At 39.3% G+C, this 18,199-nt stretch overlaps 2 protein-coding genes across 6 annotated transcripts; one reads left to right on the top strand and one right to left on the bottom strand.

Moving 5' to 3' along the window:
- Window positions 1-5: 5 nt before the first annotated feature.
- Window positions 6-11,216, bottom strand: LOC113696509 (protein translocase subunit SecA, chloroplastic-like). Of its 3 annotated transcripts, none has more exons than XM_072066030.1 (20): window positions 10,525-11,214; window positions 10,254-10,371; window positions 9,756-9,962; window positions 9,209-9,312; window positions 8,921-9,100; window positions 7,993-8,211; window positions 5,326-5,439; window positions 5,105-5,218; window positions 4,820-4,987; window positions 4,458-4,633; window positions 3,820-3,886; window positions 3,582-3,728; window positions 3,239-3,334; window positions 2,475-2,543; window positions 2,099-2,200; window positions 1,760-2,011; window positions 1,613-1,680; window positions 1,140-1,257; window positions 633-872; window positions 6-464 (listed from the first exon to the last, which is right to left on the bottom strand). In XM_072066030.1, the coding sequence occupies exons 1-20, from the start codon at window positions 10,966-10,968 to the stop codon at window positions 336-338; spliced, it is 3,132 nt and encodes a 1,043-aa protein (XP_071922131.1). In that variant the 5' UTR covers window positions 10,969-11,214; the 3' UTR covers window positions 6-335. The 3 variants fall into 3 exon arrangements, with proteins under 3 accessions (XP_071922131.1, XP_071922136.1, XP_071922134.1); XM_072066035.1 differs by having other exon boundaries at window positions 10,254-10,326; window positions 10,525-11,213; XM_072066033.1 differs by lacking the exons at window positions 6-464; window positions 633-872 and having other exon boundaries at window positions 1,201-1,257; window positions 1,584-1,680; window positions 10,525-11,216.
- Window positions 11,217-11,981: 765 nt separating this feature from the next.
- Window positions 11,982-17,709, top strand: LOC113719040 (protein transport protein SEC23 A). 3 transcript variants are annotated; one of them, XM_027244038.2, is made up of 7 exons: window positions 11,983-12,325; window positions 12,451-12,528; window positions 12,695-13,393; window positions 13,758-15,578; window positions 16,904-17,020; window positions 17,121-17,192; window positions 17,330-17,709. In XM_027244038.2, exons 3-7 carry the CDS (start codon window positions 12,902-12,904, stop codon window positions 17,465-17,467), a joined length of 2,640 nt encoding a protein of 879 aa, XP_027099839.2. In that variant the 5' UTR covers window positions 11,983-12,325; window positions 12,451-12,528; window positions 12,695-12,901; the 3' UTR covers window positions 17,468-17,709. The 3 variants fall into 3 exon arrangements, with proteins under 3 accessions (XP_027099833.2, XP_071922164.1, XP_027099839.2); XM_027244032.2 differs by having other exon boundaries at window positions 11,982-12,325; window positions 12,451-13,393; XM_072066063.1 differs by having other exon boundaries at window positions 11,982-12,325; window positions 12,451-13,393; window positions 17,121-17,246; window positions 17,330-17,468.
- The last annotated feature ends 490 nt before the right edge of the window (window positions 17,710-18,199 follow it).

Genomic DNA, 18,199 nt, shown 5'->3' on the forward strand with positions numbered 1-18,199 from the left:
TATAATTGGTACTCGACAACAGGTCCCGGGGTCTTGATTTGTTATTGCAAATAGTCTTTCCTGACTATTTGGAGCTCCAAATAGAACTTTGAATGCCGAGAAATGGCATATATCAAGAAGAGAAATCATGATGCCACTTTTGATCCTCCGGTTTTTCAAATTTTCAATCTCTTGGAACATAACGCTGAGTCTACTAATTAAAATCTGATGCCTCTTTCCGTGTTTTCTGCATTTACAATAGGTCGTGTCGTAAGAATAACCACACTTCTGTACATCGATATGCTGTCCGATCCTTTTCAAGTTTCCTCGATCGGTCTTCACCAGAGCCTGACATGCTATAGCGAGGGCTTAGCAGCACCAGCTGCTTTGGGCATGCTATTATCAGTTACCTTTCCATTTGAATCGAGCTTGTCTGCCCTTGTCTGTTCTCCCTGATCTTGCTCCTTCACCAACACTGGCCGAAACTGTAACAGAAAAAAGGTGTTTGAGCAAACACACTTTTAAGCAGTGATCACTCAAAAGGAAAGAGAGAGTTGGTGGCAGGAGGGTTTCCCAACACCACGCTGCCGAAGCTATTTCTTATCAACAAAATATCTGACAACGTCAAAACTTTCTGCTTGCCAGTTACAAACCTGGTATATGGAATATATAACATTTCTTCTTATCTGTGCCATCATCTCAATGAAGAGGTTATATCCTTCAAGCTTATACTCGATCAGTGGATCCCGTTGTGCATATCCACGTAAACCTACAGCCTGCTGAACAAACTTGAGTGCTTGCAAGTGTTCTTTCCACAGCCGATCAATATTACTCAAGACCAGGAATTTTTCTGCTTCCTTCATCAGGCCTGGAGCTTGTTCCTCCACCATAGCCTACAAAATCAAAATATAACAGGATGATCATGCAACCCCTGAATGAGATGGGAAAAGGCGACAACATCCTGATAAAGGTATCCTCAGTATCTGTGCATAAATTCAAGAACAGAGACTCAAGCTTTGACGTAATTTGACACAACATACCCGCCAAAGTAATATCAGAAGACATGGTTAAAGAATAACATAGTATCTCGAATTGTGTAGATAGCCATACTAGCACGAAATATGATTAATAAAACCTCCAAAGGTACAAAAAACACTGACCCTTTTTTGCAAATAAGCTTCAGTCCCCCGAAGGCGAAGGTAGTCCCGCAATTCCTCATAATTTGTGCATTTGGTTGCCAATGAATCAGAAGTCAAGTCATTCAAAAGATAGCAGTACCTACATATTTCATAAGTAACAAAATGAGACCATGTTCCAAATCAAATGACAGGCAAGTTCAAAGGAACAAGAACGAGGACATGTAATATGTCATTGAGAAATTGAAGTGATATACTGGCCAAGTAAATCAACAGGCAATGTTTGGACTCTGTCTTCCTAACACAACCAGAAGGCTAAAGTTTGGAAGAATAAAAAAAGGATTCTTTTTCCTCCTTTTCCTGAGAATATGACTGGAAATTCAACAAATCGAGGAACAGTAAAGGATTCTTCGTCCGCCCTGTCCTGGAGGTGTGGCTACACATTGAAGAACACAAATTACAACTTACTGAAAGAGGTAAAAGTAAATATTCCATACTGTTGAAGTTTTGCAACGAGCTTTTCAAGATCCCAGCTTTCCTTTGGAGCATCAGAACCAATGTTTGCCTAATCAACAATGTGTCAGAGGTTAAACGTTACAGAGGAAATTAAGTGTAGCAGTAGCTATACTTAACAGACATTTTACCTCTAGGATGTCATCCATGGTCAGTTCGGCATATTCAACGAGAAGAGATTGGAGATCTTCAGATTCTAGGGCCCGTCTTCTTTCTGTGTAGACACGATCCCTTTGGCTGTTCAAAACCTCATCATATTCAAATAATTGTTTCCGAATGTCAAAGAAGTAGTTCTCGACTTTCCTCTGAGCTTCATCTAAAGCTTTTGTCAGCATTTTGGATTCTATTGGTAGGTCCTCAACTCTAAAAGCTCTCATCAGACCCTGCAATCACAATGATCAAGAATTTAAAACTTCTTCACATGCATTTTCCTGGTAGAACGAGAAAAAAAACCATAGATCACATTAGACCTGGATTCTATCTCCACCAAAGATGCGAAATATATTATCCTCAAGGCTAAGAAAGAAGCGGGAACTACCAGGATCTCCTTGTCTGCCAGTTCGACCACGCAGCTGCACATATTAAAATTCAGTTGTAGGATGCTTTTACATGATTGAAAAGTTATACTTTGGGAACAGGAGTATGAAGTACATGATGAGTTCAAGCACAATTTACACAACATTTACTCAATGAAATATAGGAAAGGAAATAAAAAAATTAAGATAAACTTGTGTAAGTTTCCTTTCTTGTCCAAATATGAATGTGGAAGAAACATCCGAAGGTTCTGCTCATTAGTGATTTTCAATATAGAAGACACCACCAAGGAAGGATATTGTGACATATCACCTGATTGTCAATTCGGCGTGACTCATGACGTTCAGTACCCACTACATGTAATCCACCAGCTGACACCACCTGTCATCACCATGACAATTTAATAGGGAAAGCTAGAAAATTTAAAAGATGACAAACACAGACAGCAAACATGTTACATCCAGAATATACTGCATAATATTGACATAATAAAGCCAAAGGAAGTTTAATCATGATGCGGTATGTCAATTATCTATCATTCTATACAAGCAAAGAAAATGCAGCACACTTTTATTTCTTCTAAGGCGGACATACAAAAACAGCTTGAAGTTCCACTCCAGTTCCTACCTATGAAAGTTTAGAAATTTAAAATACAAGTACAAACCATTCTCACTACATAAAAATGTTTTAATTCTACAGTCCTGTGCAATCCTGCATTTTGTACTGTCTATAGCCAAACAAGGATACAGCTGTACATTGACCAAATTGTAACTCTTGTCATTCTTCTCAGCCTCCCTTTGACCTATTATTCATCTTTGCTTTTTCTTCTCCTCCATCTCTATGACATTTTGGTATGTGCAGACATCATATAGACATGTAAGGCTAAAAATGTAAGGCCCTGACATCGCTATGACATTTAGGTATGTGCTCTCACCATATAGATGTGTAAGGCTGAAAATGTACATTGAGGAATTCATTTTGGTTTGTACATTGATGAAAATAGGATCTTTTCTCTGTGATCTGCAATTTCATATTGCAGAAATTCATTAATAGGAATACTAGCAGTATACAGGTACCTTCTTCCTCTCTTCCTCAGTGTAAACTTTATATTCCTTAACAATTTCCAGAAAGGCACTCCGCAGCTTTGCAATGACCACATCTTCAACAGGGCCCTACAAATTCAACGTTATATTATTACTCCTGTAGTATATGGTAAGCATGTCCTCTAAGCATAAATTACAGTACATCTACATGTATTTCAGAAGGATGTGCATCCCATATTTACTATGGCTTATCTTAAATGACATAAACAAAACAAGATCCTCGATCCACAATCCCTACTATCAACATTATCATGTGATATCAAATGAAAATGTCAATGACTGCTTGGAATGAACCAGCACTGTCTAAGATCTGCACCTTTTCACAAGAATAAGAGAGCCTTTCCTCTGCTTCAAGCTCACTCAACGATCTCTGACCCCAAGTTTTGACAGCTAGCTGCACAGCTTCCTCGGCCAATGCAGTATTTTCTTTGGACAGTGTGCATGGAAATAAATTTTCATTCACCTAGAAAAATCATGCCTGGATATTATCATTATGAGAATGGTAACACAAACAGACATTTATAAAACTAAATACTCCAAAAATCAAAACCAACCTTCCATGTCTTCTTTGGAGGAGGTTTCTTCACAGAAACAAAAACTCCTTCAGCATGTTTAACAACTCTGCATCATATGAAGGATTGAAGAACAAGAAATTTTGTATCTTTAACTGTGTGAAGAAAAAAGTGAGATCCCAGCTTCTAAAACAAATTCCTCCTTTCAGGTTGCTACAGGCCTACAGCCCTATCCCAAACTAAGAAGGACAGTCCACTAACACGTGCAAGAGCCAAGACAAGATTAAAGATTCAAATGCTGTTTCTTTCAAAAATTTCTGATACAATTAAATCCACAAAGGTGACTACCATCACTAACATGTTAGTTAAAACACAAAATCTAAAAAATTTACTCGGTTGGTTTAGAAGGCGATAGAATGTAGTCACCATTAACATTACACTCTGTCTGCTGCATAATCTTTTGAAGTTAGAGATTAAATCACAATGCTTTGAACAAGTTAAAACCTGCACATTAAAGACAAGGAGGAGTCGCGTTTCCTTTTCTGTATTTTCTGTAGGTTGGTCATGTGGCTTTGGAAGTGCAGGCAGCTTGAAGAGGCAAAAGATATTGACAAGCACATCGAGACAATGTGGTAAATATCAAATATAAACAGATAAATTGTCATGAAGCTATAAAATACCTTGGCATTAATATCTCACGTAACTTTAGTCTTGCCATAAATTCTGCATTGCCGCCAAGGATAATATCTGTTCCACGACCTGCCATATTAGTTGCAATTGTAACTGCACCTAGACGACCACTTTGTGCAACAATTTCGGCTTCCCTCTCCACATTTTCTGGTTTTGCATTTAGTACCTTACATGCACAATAAAAATTGCAACAATATTAGGCAGAAAAAAGAAGGCCTGAGAAATCAGTAAAAGTTCTTAGACAAGATAATCCCAAAAAAGAAACATATAGTCAGAGGATCAGTGTTAACAGAAGATTCTAACTTATGGAACCATGCTGTGAATTATTCTTCATTGTCCACATGCGACCTACCTCATGTGGGATCCCCACTTCATGAAGCTGTTCTGACAGCGCATCACTCTGCTCAACACTTGTTGTACCAACTAGAACAGGGCGACCTGTTTTGTTCATTCTGGATATCTCCACAACAACTGCCCGCCATTTTCCATTAGCTGCCCTGAACACTACATCTGATTCATCCTGAAATAAGAGGCAATTAATGTCATATCATCCACTGCAGCTTTTTCTCCCTCATCCAAAAGTTAAGCTTAAGAAACATATTTGACAAGGCAAGTAGGTGATATGCTCAGCATGAACCTTTCTTATCATTGGCTTGTTTGTTGGTACAATTGTAACCTTGAGCTTGTATATGCTCTCAAATTCAGTACTCTCAGTAGCAGCAGTTCCAGTCATGCCGCAGAGTTTTGGGAACTGTATAACGGTAATTTGGACCAACATTATAATCTTTTGAGTAAACAAGGTGACAAACATCAGATGGATTGAGCAAAATTCTCAATTGCTCAAGGAGGGGCCTCAACCTGAAGAAAGAAGTTCTGGTAGCTAATTGAAGCCAGGGTTACAGTTTCATTTTGAATAGGTAAGCCTTCTTTCGCTTCAACTGCCTGGTGAAGGCCATCACTCCAACGCCTCCCCTGAAACAAATGATCAACTGTTAAATTAACTTGCCTTAAAAACATGTGCTTTCTTGTGCTTCACATATTACCCAATGTCCTACTTATTATATCTTATGTGGAAATTTTTGAAATATCTTTCCAATGATAAAATATACATGAGCTCCTGAAAGTTCTGAGACAGAATAAATGTGACACTAACCCATAGTCTATTAATGTTTGTCATTGTCGCTGAGGAGGCCTTGGTTTAGTGGCTAAGGTTGAGGCTCTAGGAATTAGAGGTCCTGGTTCAAAATCCCCCTATTTCCCTCTCCTTAAAATCCCAACCCTCCCTAGCTAAAAAAATTGAAAAAAAAAAAAAAAAGAAGTTTGTCATTGTTAACCTCGTGCAGATTATGAATAAAGCCACCAAAAAATGATATTATTTAACCATAGGATGAGGCAGAATCACTTAGATTTGGACAATTCAGGATGATATGACACATAGAGTAAACAACTAGGAGTGAATCGTCCAAGTCAACCCAAGTTGGCTCATGAGATGTCCATCACCAGACTTTTCACCATAATTTTTAGAAACTAAACAGAGAAAAATATGGTAGAGAAAGAGAAGTAGAGTGTTGCAGTGTCCAAGTTAGATAAAAATACACCAAACACAACAGTAAGAAACCAATCTCCATACCAGTCTCTGTGCCAAATTGTCTCCTCAAAAACCCTTTACAGAAAAGCAAGTGGGTGTGAGAAAGGGAGAAGAAAAGGAAGGACAACTAAAGCTTCTAGATGCCATGGAAATGGTGAAGTTTTAAGAAGAGAGGAAGGGAGGAAGACTAATGAAGATTCAAGAAAGAGATACCAACCATGATGGAGGGTAAGTAGGAACTAGAAATAAAAGTCGAGCACTGATAATGCAGTTTCTTCTCTTTGACAAGTGTCCAGCTTTCCAGTATAGGTTAAGATTGAAAAACTAAAAATAAGAATTTACCTGTTCTTTTTGGAGCTTTTAGCCAGAAAATTGTTGTTTCTGTAAAATAGCCTAGAAGCAATCTTCCAAATTTAATTCCCTACCTAATCATATTATGCCACATAGACTCCAATCTCTAAACCCTCCTTGTCCTCCCTAGTTCACACTAATCCTTTCTTCTCCACCCCGTCTCTTCTTTTCCTTGGGTAACAACTGTACCAAATGATAATTGCTCCTAAATTCAACAATTCATGTAGAATCATACCAGATGTCAAAAAAGCAACTAATAATGTAGAATTACAAAAACAATATCAAAGGCACACAACATGTTTCTTATTCTATACACGCTCACACATGTGGCAGTTGGTGAGTTTTCAAATTATAGCAAACAATCCTCATCCCCAACTTGTATGATGAAATGGCACAAATAAAATTTTGACCTTAGAAAATCTATTTGGAAATAGTCTCACAAGAATACTAATTCACATGGATCATTGATTAATCCTGTTAGATGATTGATTTAATTCTTGAAAACTTAAAATACAATAAAATAAAAATCTGTTACATTGACATGAATTACTGGCCTTGTGCTGGGGAAAGCATCCAAGTATGTGAAGCCTTGGGACATTTAAGGCATTATTTTAAGTTCGTTTGAGGCATTTTAGAGTTTAAGATGACTTGATAATAGTGAAGCAAATTGTAAAATCTCGTTAAGTCCAAGGCTTGCATCCTCAATTTAAATGATTGCTCAATAGAAGTAGAGTCCATGCGCAAAGTCTCAAAACAATAGGTTTATAATCATTGAGTACTATCAACATTTTTCTATTAAAAAAGAAAACACAAAAACTTTTAAGCTGCATTAGGGGGGGATATAATTGCAGCGTGTAACAAGAAAGATGATTAAGCCGATAAAAATGGCTGACAGCTGCAGTAAACGAAGGCTCTGCAAATGATTCTTTTTCATGGTGCAAGATAGGAAGGCTAAATGGCATTAGAGGTATTAGAAAGGGAATATAATTTGAAATAGTTACTGTGGGAATAATTTTTGAAAACAAAGTTAATTTGGATAAAAACTTGTCCTTTTTAGCTGCTAAAGGCAAAAAAATAAGTCAGTAAAGGATATAAGTTCTAGCAGATCCTATTAAAGAAAAAAGAATTAGAGAAAAAAAAAGTCTCTGGTAATAACGAAAACAAAAAATTGTTGAAAGAGAGGTGGAATAAGAAAGAAAACCAAAAATATCAAAACGTACCATACTTCACAACATGATAACCAGATGAAAACAACACTGGTATATTTGAAATTGTTTAAGATCAATTCTGGTGTGTTCTCATGTGTCTTCTCATTGATCAACCAATTTAGCTTTTCTCTTCACATGTAAGACAAAGTTCTGGAGATGTAGATTATACATGAGAGTGAATTAAGACAAACACATGCTCCTGAAAGATAACAAGGAAGAAAGAGATACAGATAGAAGGATAGCTTCCAGAGAAGTTTTATCATAGATAGGAGTATGTGCATTAAGCAGCTCTTAGACAAGCCATGTCCTGTTGAAGTCTTCTAATTCATTTCAATTATTTTTATGGAACTGAGAACAGGAATATCAGTAAAGAATTACCTGCATGACTCGACCTGTAAACTCATCAACTATGAGAACCTCTTTGCTGCGGATGATATAATTGACATCTCTAAGAAAAAGTTCTTTGGCTTTTATAGCATTCAGAATGTATGATGCCCACTGTTCTCGGGGATCATACAAATCCTTCACATCCAGAATTTCCTCTGCATCTGCATAACCCTGTTCAGTAAGTAGAATAGTTTTCTGTTTCTCGTCAACCTGCAACACCAATGATGTTAGTCATACACATACATATTCCAGTGCCTACAAACAGAATCAATATCCCGATAGTTGCTGCAAAAGAGAACTTTATGAATTCCACCACTTATAAAACAACTGTTGTCATTACAAGGCAATGTAGATCTCTCCCAAGACCAAGAGTTAAAGTCTTTATTCCCCAGTTGTGAAACCGGGAACAAAGGGATTTACTTGAAAGACACTCTTAATGTAAGCAGTACACTTTGGGTACCGTAGAAAACATTGGATAAAGTTTTTCCCCAAGCAGGGAAGGATTATCACTACTGAATTACCCCTAATATATAAGCTTAGGCTACAAGGGAGAAAATTGTATCAGAATATTTAAACATTCTAAGACACCCTCTCACAGTTCACACGTGTCTTGAATTCCTTTGACAAGGATCCTCGACAGACAAACCTTTACAGGGCAGGTTTGAGAATTGAACCCAGAATCTTTACGTGTTATAGTACAAAGTTGATGAAGAGAGAAAGAGAATAGGCATAAGCACTTTTCTCCATAAGGATCCCCAAATAAGACCCAAAGATCCACCATATGCTTTAAAAAGTAGTCTCTCTCAGGAAAGAAAGTAACTTGTTAACTAGAAGTAATCTCGTCTGTATGGACTCGACTTAAACCCTAAAGACTTCTCTTTTCTGTTCTTTTCTGGGAGCATTATGATTATGATCTTACAGTGTAATGTATATCTCTCTCAAAAGCAGCAGCTATCTTTGCAGCTTTATAATACCGATCACTTGGTTTTTCAGCGGGTCCTGATATGATGAGAGGAGTCCTTGCTTCATCAATTAGGATAGAATCAACCTCATCAATGACACAGTAGCTGAAGCCTCTGAGTACAAGCTCATCGACGTTCTGCAGAACAAAATAAGTTACCTCCAGCAGAGCGTCAAATTATAGAAGAAAAAGAATACAATTGTTGAAAGTTAACCAAAAGCAAATACATCAAGCAAAATTACTTTCCGTGGCAAGATTATCTCTCAAGTAATCAAAACCCAGCTCGCTATTTGTGACATATATGATATCACATGAGTAATTTTCCCTCCTTTGTTCACTTGTCATGTTCTCTGCATGTATAAAACACCCCTTGTTTAGATATTTTGAAACTTCACAGACAAGCCAGCATACCCCTAATTGAGGATCAGAATAGAAGTGCATGTATTTGACTCACAGGTCCAACAAAGGAATGGAAGAGAAGAGTATATTGAGGCAAAAGAACAAAGGAGGAGCTCAAAAATTGCCCGAGTACCATAAATGAAAAGCGTGAAATGAAGTCCAACAAGAGGATGAAGCACAGATGATGCAGGATTTTAGGAGCTATAGCTTCAAGAGTTGACCCCAAATTATGTGTATTTGGTAGAATGCGATTACTTTTGGTGGGCCTTTTTTAGCAATTTGGAACACCATTGTACAGTGAACTACATGGTCAGTGAAGCCACAGGATTGAATGTCACTAAGTAGTGTCAAAAGACTATGTTAAATTAGAAAAGGAGGAAAATGCAATACATACGCTGGATAAGGCCGACCTTGAGTCCTAGAAATCGAGGAACTTGACCAACCCACTCACAATCTCTTCGGGCCAGATAATCATTCACAGTAACAACGTGCACTCCTTTCCCAGTCAGTGCATTCAAGTATGCGGGCAATATAGCAACGAGTGTCTTTCCTTCACCTGTCCTCATTTCAGCTATTTCTCCTTTGTGAAGGACCATACCACCTAGGTCAACATTCGAAGACTCCAGTGAACACAACCGGGTAATATTGGTGAGTTTTTCAGAGCTAGTAAAAGTGTAGTCTTGTTTAAAGTTGTAGAACTGAAGACAGCATATTGAGCACACCCGGGTAATACTGGTGAGTTTGTCAGAGCTAGTAAAAGTCTAGTCTTGTTTACAGTTGTAGAAGTGAAGACAGCATATTGAACACACCCGGATAATATTGTTGAGTTTGTCAGAGCTAGTAAAAGTCTATTCTTGCTTAAAGTTGTAGAACTGAAAACAGCATATTTCACCTATCAATTGGACATCAAATGGTCGAAGTCCTAGAACCCTTTTGGAGGCCTCCCTCACGACAGCAAATGCTTCCTGCAAGGCAAATGCCACCGCGTTGGTTCCACAGGTGACAACACACTTGTTTGTAACAAACATAAAAATGGCCATCCAAATAGATTAAAATTTGACTAAATAAGATGAAGGGAAAATAAACATGTGAATAAAGCACAAGTAGCTATGAAGTGTGTAGAAAAAAGGGGTAGCAGAGAAGGTATCGGAGAGACTACTGACGGGTAAGAGGGAGTCCAAGGAGGAATCCGGCAGACGAGCCCGTTGTTGCAAGAGGAAAGTCCTTTCCCGCAACTGGGAATCGGACAAGGAGGAGATTTGGGGCTCCAAGCGGTTGATGAGGGCGAGGGTATCGGCGTACTGGGTGCGGGTGGACTGGCCGGCGTCGGTGCCCTTGAAAATGCCACCAAAAAGACTTCCCAAGGAGGAAGAGGAGGAAGCAAGGGTGCGGAACCTCCGACTCCTAAGGGGGCCAAGGAAGGGTTGCTGCTGCAGTGGTGGCGGTAGTTGTACTAGAAGTTTGTCAGAGGAAGAATAATGAGCTGAAGAGTGGAGAAGCAGTGGTGGTCGGGGACGGTGGGGTGGGAAGAGGCAAGGGGTGGCTGTTGCTGGGAGGTAGGAAGAGAGGGAACAAGTTGGAAGAGACTCCAACTGCAGCAGCGCCATAGGCCACCCCAACCCCCTTCCTGCCGCCGATATTGATGATGTTGATGGCAAGTCTCTGTTATCTTACTTGGCTTTCTTCTTCCCTTCTGCAGCTGCTGCAAATTTACAATACTGCTACTACACTAGTTTTTGTAGCAAGTTGTAAGTAGTGTTTGCTTCTGTATTTCTTCTTCAGTTTCCAGATATGCTTCCCTTCCTTCACAAATATGCCAACACACACATCCTCTCTCCTCGTGTTCGGCTGTAGTTTTACTCGGATAAGGCATTGCTTATAAAAAATTAATTGACACTACTGTGATTCATGATTTTTATGTAGTAAGGTAAGAAAAAATCAAGAAGTTGATTAAATTGACACTTTTTTTTCTGAAGCAGATTAAATTGAAAATTTAACTCTTTTTCAATATGACACGTCAAGTTAATTAAAACTTTATCATTTTATCGTTTGATCTGCCTACAGAAACATGTGTTTTGGGTGACGGCACCGTACAGATCCTCAATTGACACAAGAATTTTAGTTAAGGAACTTAATTCATGCAATAAAATATTAAGGGACCAAATCGACTTAGTAAAATAATTTGAGGACTAAATTGGCGCTTTTCTCTAAATTGAAACTTTAACTCTTATCCAATATGACACGTCAAGTCAAGCTGATTAAAACTTTATCATTTTATTTGTTTTGTATGTATAAATCCTAAAATTTTTTGATAGACGATAAACGATCTCATTGTTATAATTGATAATATATGTCATTACATGATGTAAATTATAATTAAAAAATATATATATACTATTCATGAATATAATAGGTTAAAATTTTATTAGTTTACACATTCTATAAAAAAAAATTACAGGCATATTTTAGAGTATTGTGGAATAGAATATTTTTTTTTTATTTTTTACCTAGTTCTAACTCGAACTTAATTAGGCGCATTTAAGTTGATTACTTATTACTTCCCCTTGATAGAAAAATGTAGTAGTAATAAAGTGTTGGAGGGAGGGAGGCGGAGAGAGAAAGATCTACTGCGGTGGGATGGAGTAATTGCTCCGTATCCGTACTTAGAAGAGAGATATGAGACAAGTCTCTGTACTGTAGTGTGGTCTCTACGACTGTCTTCATTGTACTAAGCGTACCGCCGGGCGGGGGCGGCGGAGGCGGAGGCGGAGCGAGGATCGAACTGTGGCCGGATTTTTGTGTAGAATTAGGAAAAGTCTAATTTAGCGAGCAATAGTAGCTGTTACTATTTTCTTGTGATGATAGCGGTCCACTCTCTCTCATCCCTCGTTTTGCAGTCTTCAAACTTGAACCGTTGTCGGCGTCTCTGTTTTTAATAGCAAAAATTTCTCCAACCTTGCCCAGGTGATTTGGGTTTTAACAAAACTTTTAGTACCGCTGCTTCTAATTCATCATATTTTGTCTTCTGGATCAATCTTTAATTCCGAACTGATTTGAGGTTGTTGTATCTGTGACTTTGATCGTGGCAGTTTCTCAACAGCTTTCCGGTGGTTGTGCAGTCGTTGCAGCCTCCAGGGAGTGGGCGTGTTATATAAGGAGGAGGAAAGGTGAAATCTTTGATTCCTTTCGCCGTGAATTTTTTTGTTTTTTTAATTGGCCATACTCCACTTCCCCGCCCCGTGGGGAGGTGTTCTCCCCTTGCCCCGTGTGTCTTTTTGGGTCTCTGGTTTTGTAGGTTTCACATTGCAGACTCATTCCAATTTTACAATCCAGTTTGATTGATGTCTTTCAACCGCTGTTATTCTGTTGATTGGTTCATTTCACCACAATCAATCAGTCAATCTGGTTAACTTTGACTTGGTAGCCGAGCATTTTTAGATTCACAACTCAAACTGGTACTGGGATTCCTGTTTCTCTTCAACCTCCCCCGCCCCCCTCCCCAACCGAAAAAAAAAAAGGTTGGCATTTGCTTAGGCATCAATGACCAATCAGCCGCCCCCACAGTCGTCTTTCAATGCCTACCCTGTTAACATCCACCCCTCCAACCCTGCGGAAACTAAGTTGAGCAGCTCTTCTCCTTTCCTTTCACCATCTGCCCCACCGTCAAGATTTCCTCCGCCGGCGCCACCACTTCTGCAGCCCAACCAAATCCCATCACCGTCTATCAAGATCCCAAATCTAGCTTCCCCTTCCAATCCCATCAGAACCCCAAGCCCTCTCCCTGTTCCTCATCTCAGCACTCCACCGGGTCCTCCTGTCTTCTCTTCCCCACTGCAACCTGCTGCTGTGCCATTCAGAACTTCGCCAGCCACTCCTCAGCCACTTGCTTTCTCTTCCGGTTCGTCTTTACCCGCATCTTCGTCTCCACAAGTTTTAAATGGCATCACTCAGTTGCAGCACCAAATTTCTGACACTAAAGAGGAGTATAGCCATCTTTCGGATTCTCCAAATGTCTTATTCACAGCCCACAAGGTATCTACTCTCTCTCTCTGCATGTGTCTGTGTATCTGTCTGTTGCTTCTATTCAGGCACATAGACTCTTGGTTTGTTCAGTTTATGGATTCTTTCCTGCTAGATAGATCTTTTACTTAAGGACATTGCCAAGTATATGTTTGCTTTATTCTACAATCAACTTCTAATTTTTAGAACGATGGTTTCTCTGGGGAGGTGAATTTCAACATTCTAAGATTATATTATCATGGCTGGCCCATTTGTTGTTGAGCTGCAATTAGCAAATGTGATTAATTTTCCAGAGGCCGATTTGCAACCTTGAAAACCTAGGAGCTTGTACCATCCATATTTCCCTTATATATGACTGTTTGTTCAACTCCCTTAGGTGCTGAAACAAAAGAAACTAGCTAATGTTCCCAGTTTAGGATTTGGTGCACTTGTTTCCCCTGGCCAGGAGGTCTCACCAGGTCCTCAAATAATACAACGTGATCCCCACAGGTGCCAAAATTGTGGGGCCTTTTCAAATCTCTATTGCAATATCTTGCTTGGGTCAGGCCAGTGGCAGTGTGTCATATGCCGTAATCTAAATGCAAGTGAGGGTGAATACATAGCTTCCAGCAAGGAAGAACTTCGTAATCTGCCAGAATTGTCTTCTCCACTGGTTGAATATGTTCAGACCGGTAACAAGAGACCTGGGTTTATTCCAGTTTCTGATTCTAGGGTGACAGCACCAATTGTTCTTGTAATAGATGAGTGCTTGGACGAATCACATCTCCAACACCTACAAAGCTCGTTGCATGCGTTTGTTGATTCTCTGCCTCCAACTACACGAATTGGAGTTGTGCTTTATGGCCGGACGGTGTCAGTGTATGATTTTTCAGAAGAATTATCTGCCTGTGCTGATGTACTCCCCGGGGGCAAATCACCTAGTCCAGAGTCTTTAAAAGCAATGGTTTATGGGACTGGGATATACTTGTCACCAATTCATGCATCCCTTCCCGTTGCACATACAATATTTTCGTCGTTGAGGCCATTCAAACTAAATATTCCTGAAGCTTCCAGAGACCGTTGTCTGGGTGCTGCGGTAGAAGTTGCTCTGGCAATAGTCCAGGGTCCTTCTGCAGAAGTGTCACGGGGGGTTGTAAAAAGGCCTGGTGGAAATAGTAGAATAATTGTCTGCGCTGGTGGTCCTACTACATATGGCCCTGGTTCAGTTCCTCATTCTTTCGGTCACCCTAATTATCCTCACTTGGAGAAAACAGCACTGAAGTGGATGGAGAATCTAGGCCGCGAGGCTCATCACCGTGGTACAGTGATTGATGTGTTATGCGCTGGGACATGCCCAGTACGAGTACCTATATTACAATGTCTTGCCAAAGCTTCTGGTGGAGTTCTTGTTCTTCATGATGATTTTGGTGAGGCATTTGGTGTGAATTTGCAGAGGGCATCTTGCAGGGCTGCAGGTTCTCAAGGTTTGCTGGAGGTCCGTTGTTCTGATGATATTTTTGTGAGTCAAGTAATAGGCCCTGGTGAGGAGGCACACATTGACAGTAATGATGCATTCAGGAATGATGGCGCTCTTTCTGTAAAGATGTTTAGTGTTGAAGAAACACAGAGCTTTGCATTATTCATGGAGGCTAGGGCAGACATCAAGAGTGACTTTGTGTATTTTCAATTTGTAATCCAATTTTCAAATGTTTATCAAGCTGATATCTCAAGAGTGATAACTGTCAGATTTCCTACAGTGGACACTGTGTCGGCTTATCTTGAGAGTGTCCAAGATGAAGCTGCTGCCGTACTTATTGCCAAGAAGACCCTTTTGCGAGCCAAGAACTTCAATGAAGCACTTGATATGCAATCAACAATTGATGAAAGAGTTAAAGATATTGCTAGTAAGTTTGGGTCTCAATTGCCAAAATCAAAGCTTAATCAGTTTCCGAAGGAACTCTCTTTGTTGCCAGAACTATTATTCCATCTCAGAAGAGGCCCACTTCTGGGAAGCATTCTCGGTCATGAGGACGAGAGGTCTGTATTGCGGAACTTGTTTCTGAATGCATCGTTTGATTTGTCACTTCGTATGGTAGCACCTCGCTGTCTAATGCATCGAGAAGGGGGCACATTTGAGGAGCTACCTGCATATGACCTTGCTATGCAATCTGATGCAGCAGTGGTTCTTGACCACGGAACAGATGTCTTCATTTGGCTGGTTTGTCATTCAACTCTTTTGGTCATTTAAGAATTACCTACCCTTCCCCCAACCCCACCCCAAAAAAAAAGGCCAAAAGTAGGGGGGGGGGGGGTTCCTGAAAGAACAAAAAAGCTTAGGTTAAAGAAAAATTGCTGCTATTCTTCATGCATATAATGTTTCTGGCACATAGCAGGTGCTGGGTATCCAAAAATTTATGCTTTCACCCCATAAAATTTTGTAAATTCTCAACTTAGTCCTTCAAAATTTAATGGTTTGGGCCTGCAAGTATTTGTTGAAAGTGTTGTATTACCCAATTTGAATATATTGTAAATTTTTTGGTACCAGCCTATGACTGTCCTTGTGTCATATAATCTCTCTTCCTTTCTGTGCACGAAGTTTTATTGTTTGAGCCCTCTATGGCTGATCTTTATCTTCTATTTTAGATTTGGGATCTCCTAGTATCATCCAAGCAACTCATCTATCATCAGGCAATCTGGTAACCATCCCAGATAGATAAAATAAGAATAAGGAAAAACATGAGAGATAAAATCTGAGTTTATTTTGGGCTCATGTCAGGATGATGAATGTCTGCAAAAGTTTTAACATACTTGGAAATGTTCACAAAACTGTGGCTTTTGCTTTCTAATCAGTTATATCAGAGAAGAGACATAGAGAATATCAGTAATAATGCTGGAAGTTGTATTGTTTGATGGTCTACAACTTGCTCTTTTTTGTTTTAGAGAAAAGATTCAACAAACATAATTCTGGCCTTTGGATTTTGTTGTTATGACTGCAGGCCCCGTAAGTCTCACTAATCTGATTTGATTTTTGTGGTTGTTAGTCAAAGAGAAATAGATTGCTGTTCTTAAGACTGTGGACATGTAAATCTTATTCTGTTCTTCCTGATGGAGTTTTCTCTTTGTATTGTTTTCACAGACATATATGGCTCTGCTTGTCCCCTGATTTGCATGGACGTGTTTTTCTGGGCTGGTGAAATAATTAATTTACAAAGTAAAAAATTCTGAAGCTGCAGAAACTTTAATGAGGAAATAAACCAAAGAATTTAGCACCCTTGTACAAACTCTGGCACCCTTCAGGAAGACTAGTCCATTAAGTGAATAAAGAGGTCTTTGGAGGCAGTTGTATTGACAATAAACTCATATAAGAGTATAAATTTAGGCTTAATACAGAACAGAAAAACGTTTATTTTTATCAATTCTAGGGTCCTCCTAGAAGTACCATGAAGTCTGAGAATGTAGTGCAGAACTAGGACTACATGGATCATTTTATGTCTTTATCTTCATGTCTAACTGCGTGATTCCAATTTTTCTGGTGGCATTTAGGGTACCGAACTTGCTGCTCAGGAAGGAAAAAGCGCTGCTGCTTTGGCAGCTTGTAGGACATTGGCTGAAGAGCTAACTGAAATGCGGTTCCCAGCTCCACGGATTCTTGCTTTCAAGGCACCTTTTTTCTTTCTTGACATGCTTCTGCTAGGATTTTTTTTTTTTTTTTCCTCTGAAGGATCCACCATAAAACTCAAAACTGTTGTATTGTTTACAGGAGGGGAGTTCTCAGGCTCGATATTTTGTTTCTCGGTTGATTCCGGCTCACAAAGACCCCCCATACGAGCAGGTAAGTGAAAAGGAATGTGCAATGCTACTAGTGTATTATGGAGCTTAATCCCATGTAAGAAGTGAAACCAGGAGAATATTTTTTTGTCCGGTTGCCGATCTTTTTGTTATAGATAGTTTCTTGTACGGTGATTGCAGGAGGCTAGGTTTCCACAGCTTCGGACTTTGTCAGCAGAGCAGAGGACGAAGCTGAAAAGTAGCTTTCTTAACTTTGACGATCCCAGCTTCTGTGAGTGGATGCGAAGTTTGAAAGTTCTGCCACCAGAGCCAAGCTAAATATTTTCTGGATGACAAACTCGTGGAGTCTCCGCCCCTCCATGCAGTAACTTCAATGAAAGAAGTTCTTCCTTTTTCTTTTTTCTTCGTTTGTTGTTGATGTTTTAGTTTTAGTTTTAGTTATTTCTTTTGCTGTCAAAAATTTATACCGGTTGTAACTGAGAGAGATGAAAAGTCTCAACTGAATTTTGTGTACTTCTCTTATTGAAATAGCAAGGTACGCCAATAAAACACTTCGCATATGCAATGGAATTTTTTCACACCCCCCCCCCCCCCCCGGCCGCCTCTTCTTACAATAGCAGCAGTGCAAATGCAAGAGTTTTTTTAAGTGTGTTTTCTTTTGTTTTACTGTACTCTTTGTTTTGGCCTTCTCTTCTTGCGCAGTAGCAGGAGCGGAAACTGGAAAGGCCTCAAGCGTTTTACCTGATATCAAATTCCTACCTCAAAGTTACAACTTGAACCTTAACCGTGCGTGTGCTCCAATCCTTGAGAGACTAGTAATCAGTGAGCGCAAGTATTTCTCCGATTAAGAGTTAATAACACAACAAATCCTTGGAACGTGTTTGTTTATTTTCATAGGTCTGCGTGATGGGTGTTTAACAAGCAATAGTTAGATAAGAGGAGGGGTTCTAAGCGTTAGTTTTTTTTTTTTTTTTTTGAAACTGTAAAATTAAATCAAAAAATGTGATCAAATGTAAAGAGAGAGTAATAAAAAATGAATGTGTATATTTG

Source organism: Coffea arabica, chromosome 1e, assembly GCF_036785885.1.
Source record: "Coffea arabica cultivar ET-39 chromosome 1e, Coffea Arabica ET-39 HiFi, whole genome shotgun sequence".
NCBI lineage: Eukaryota > Viridiplantae > Streptophyta > Magnoliopsida > Gentianales > Rubiaceae > Coffea > Coffea arabica.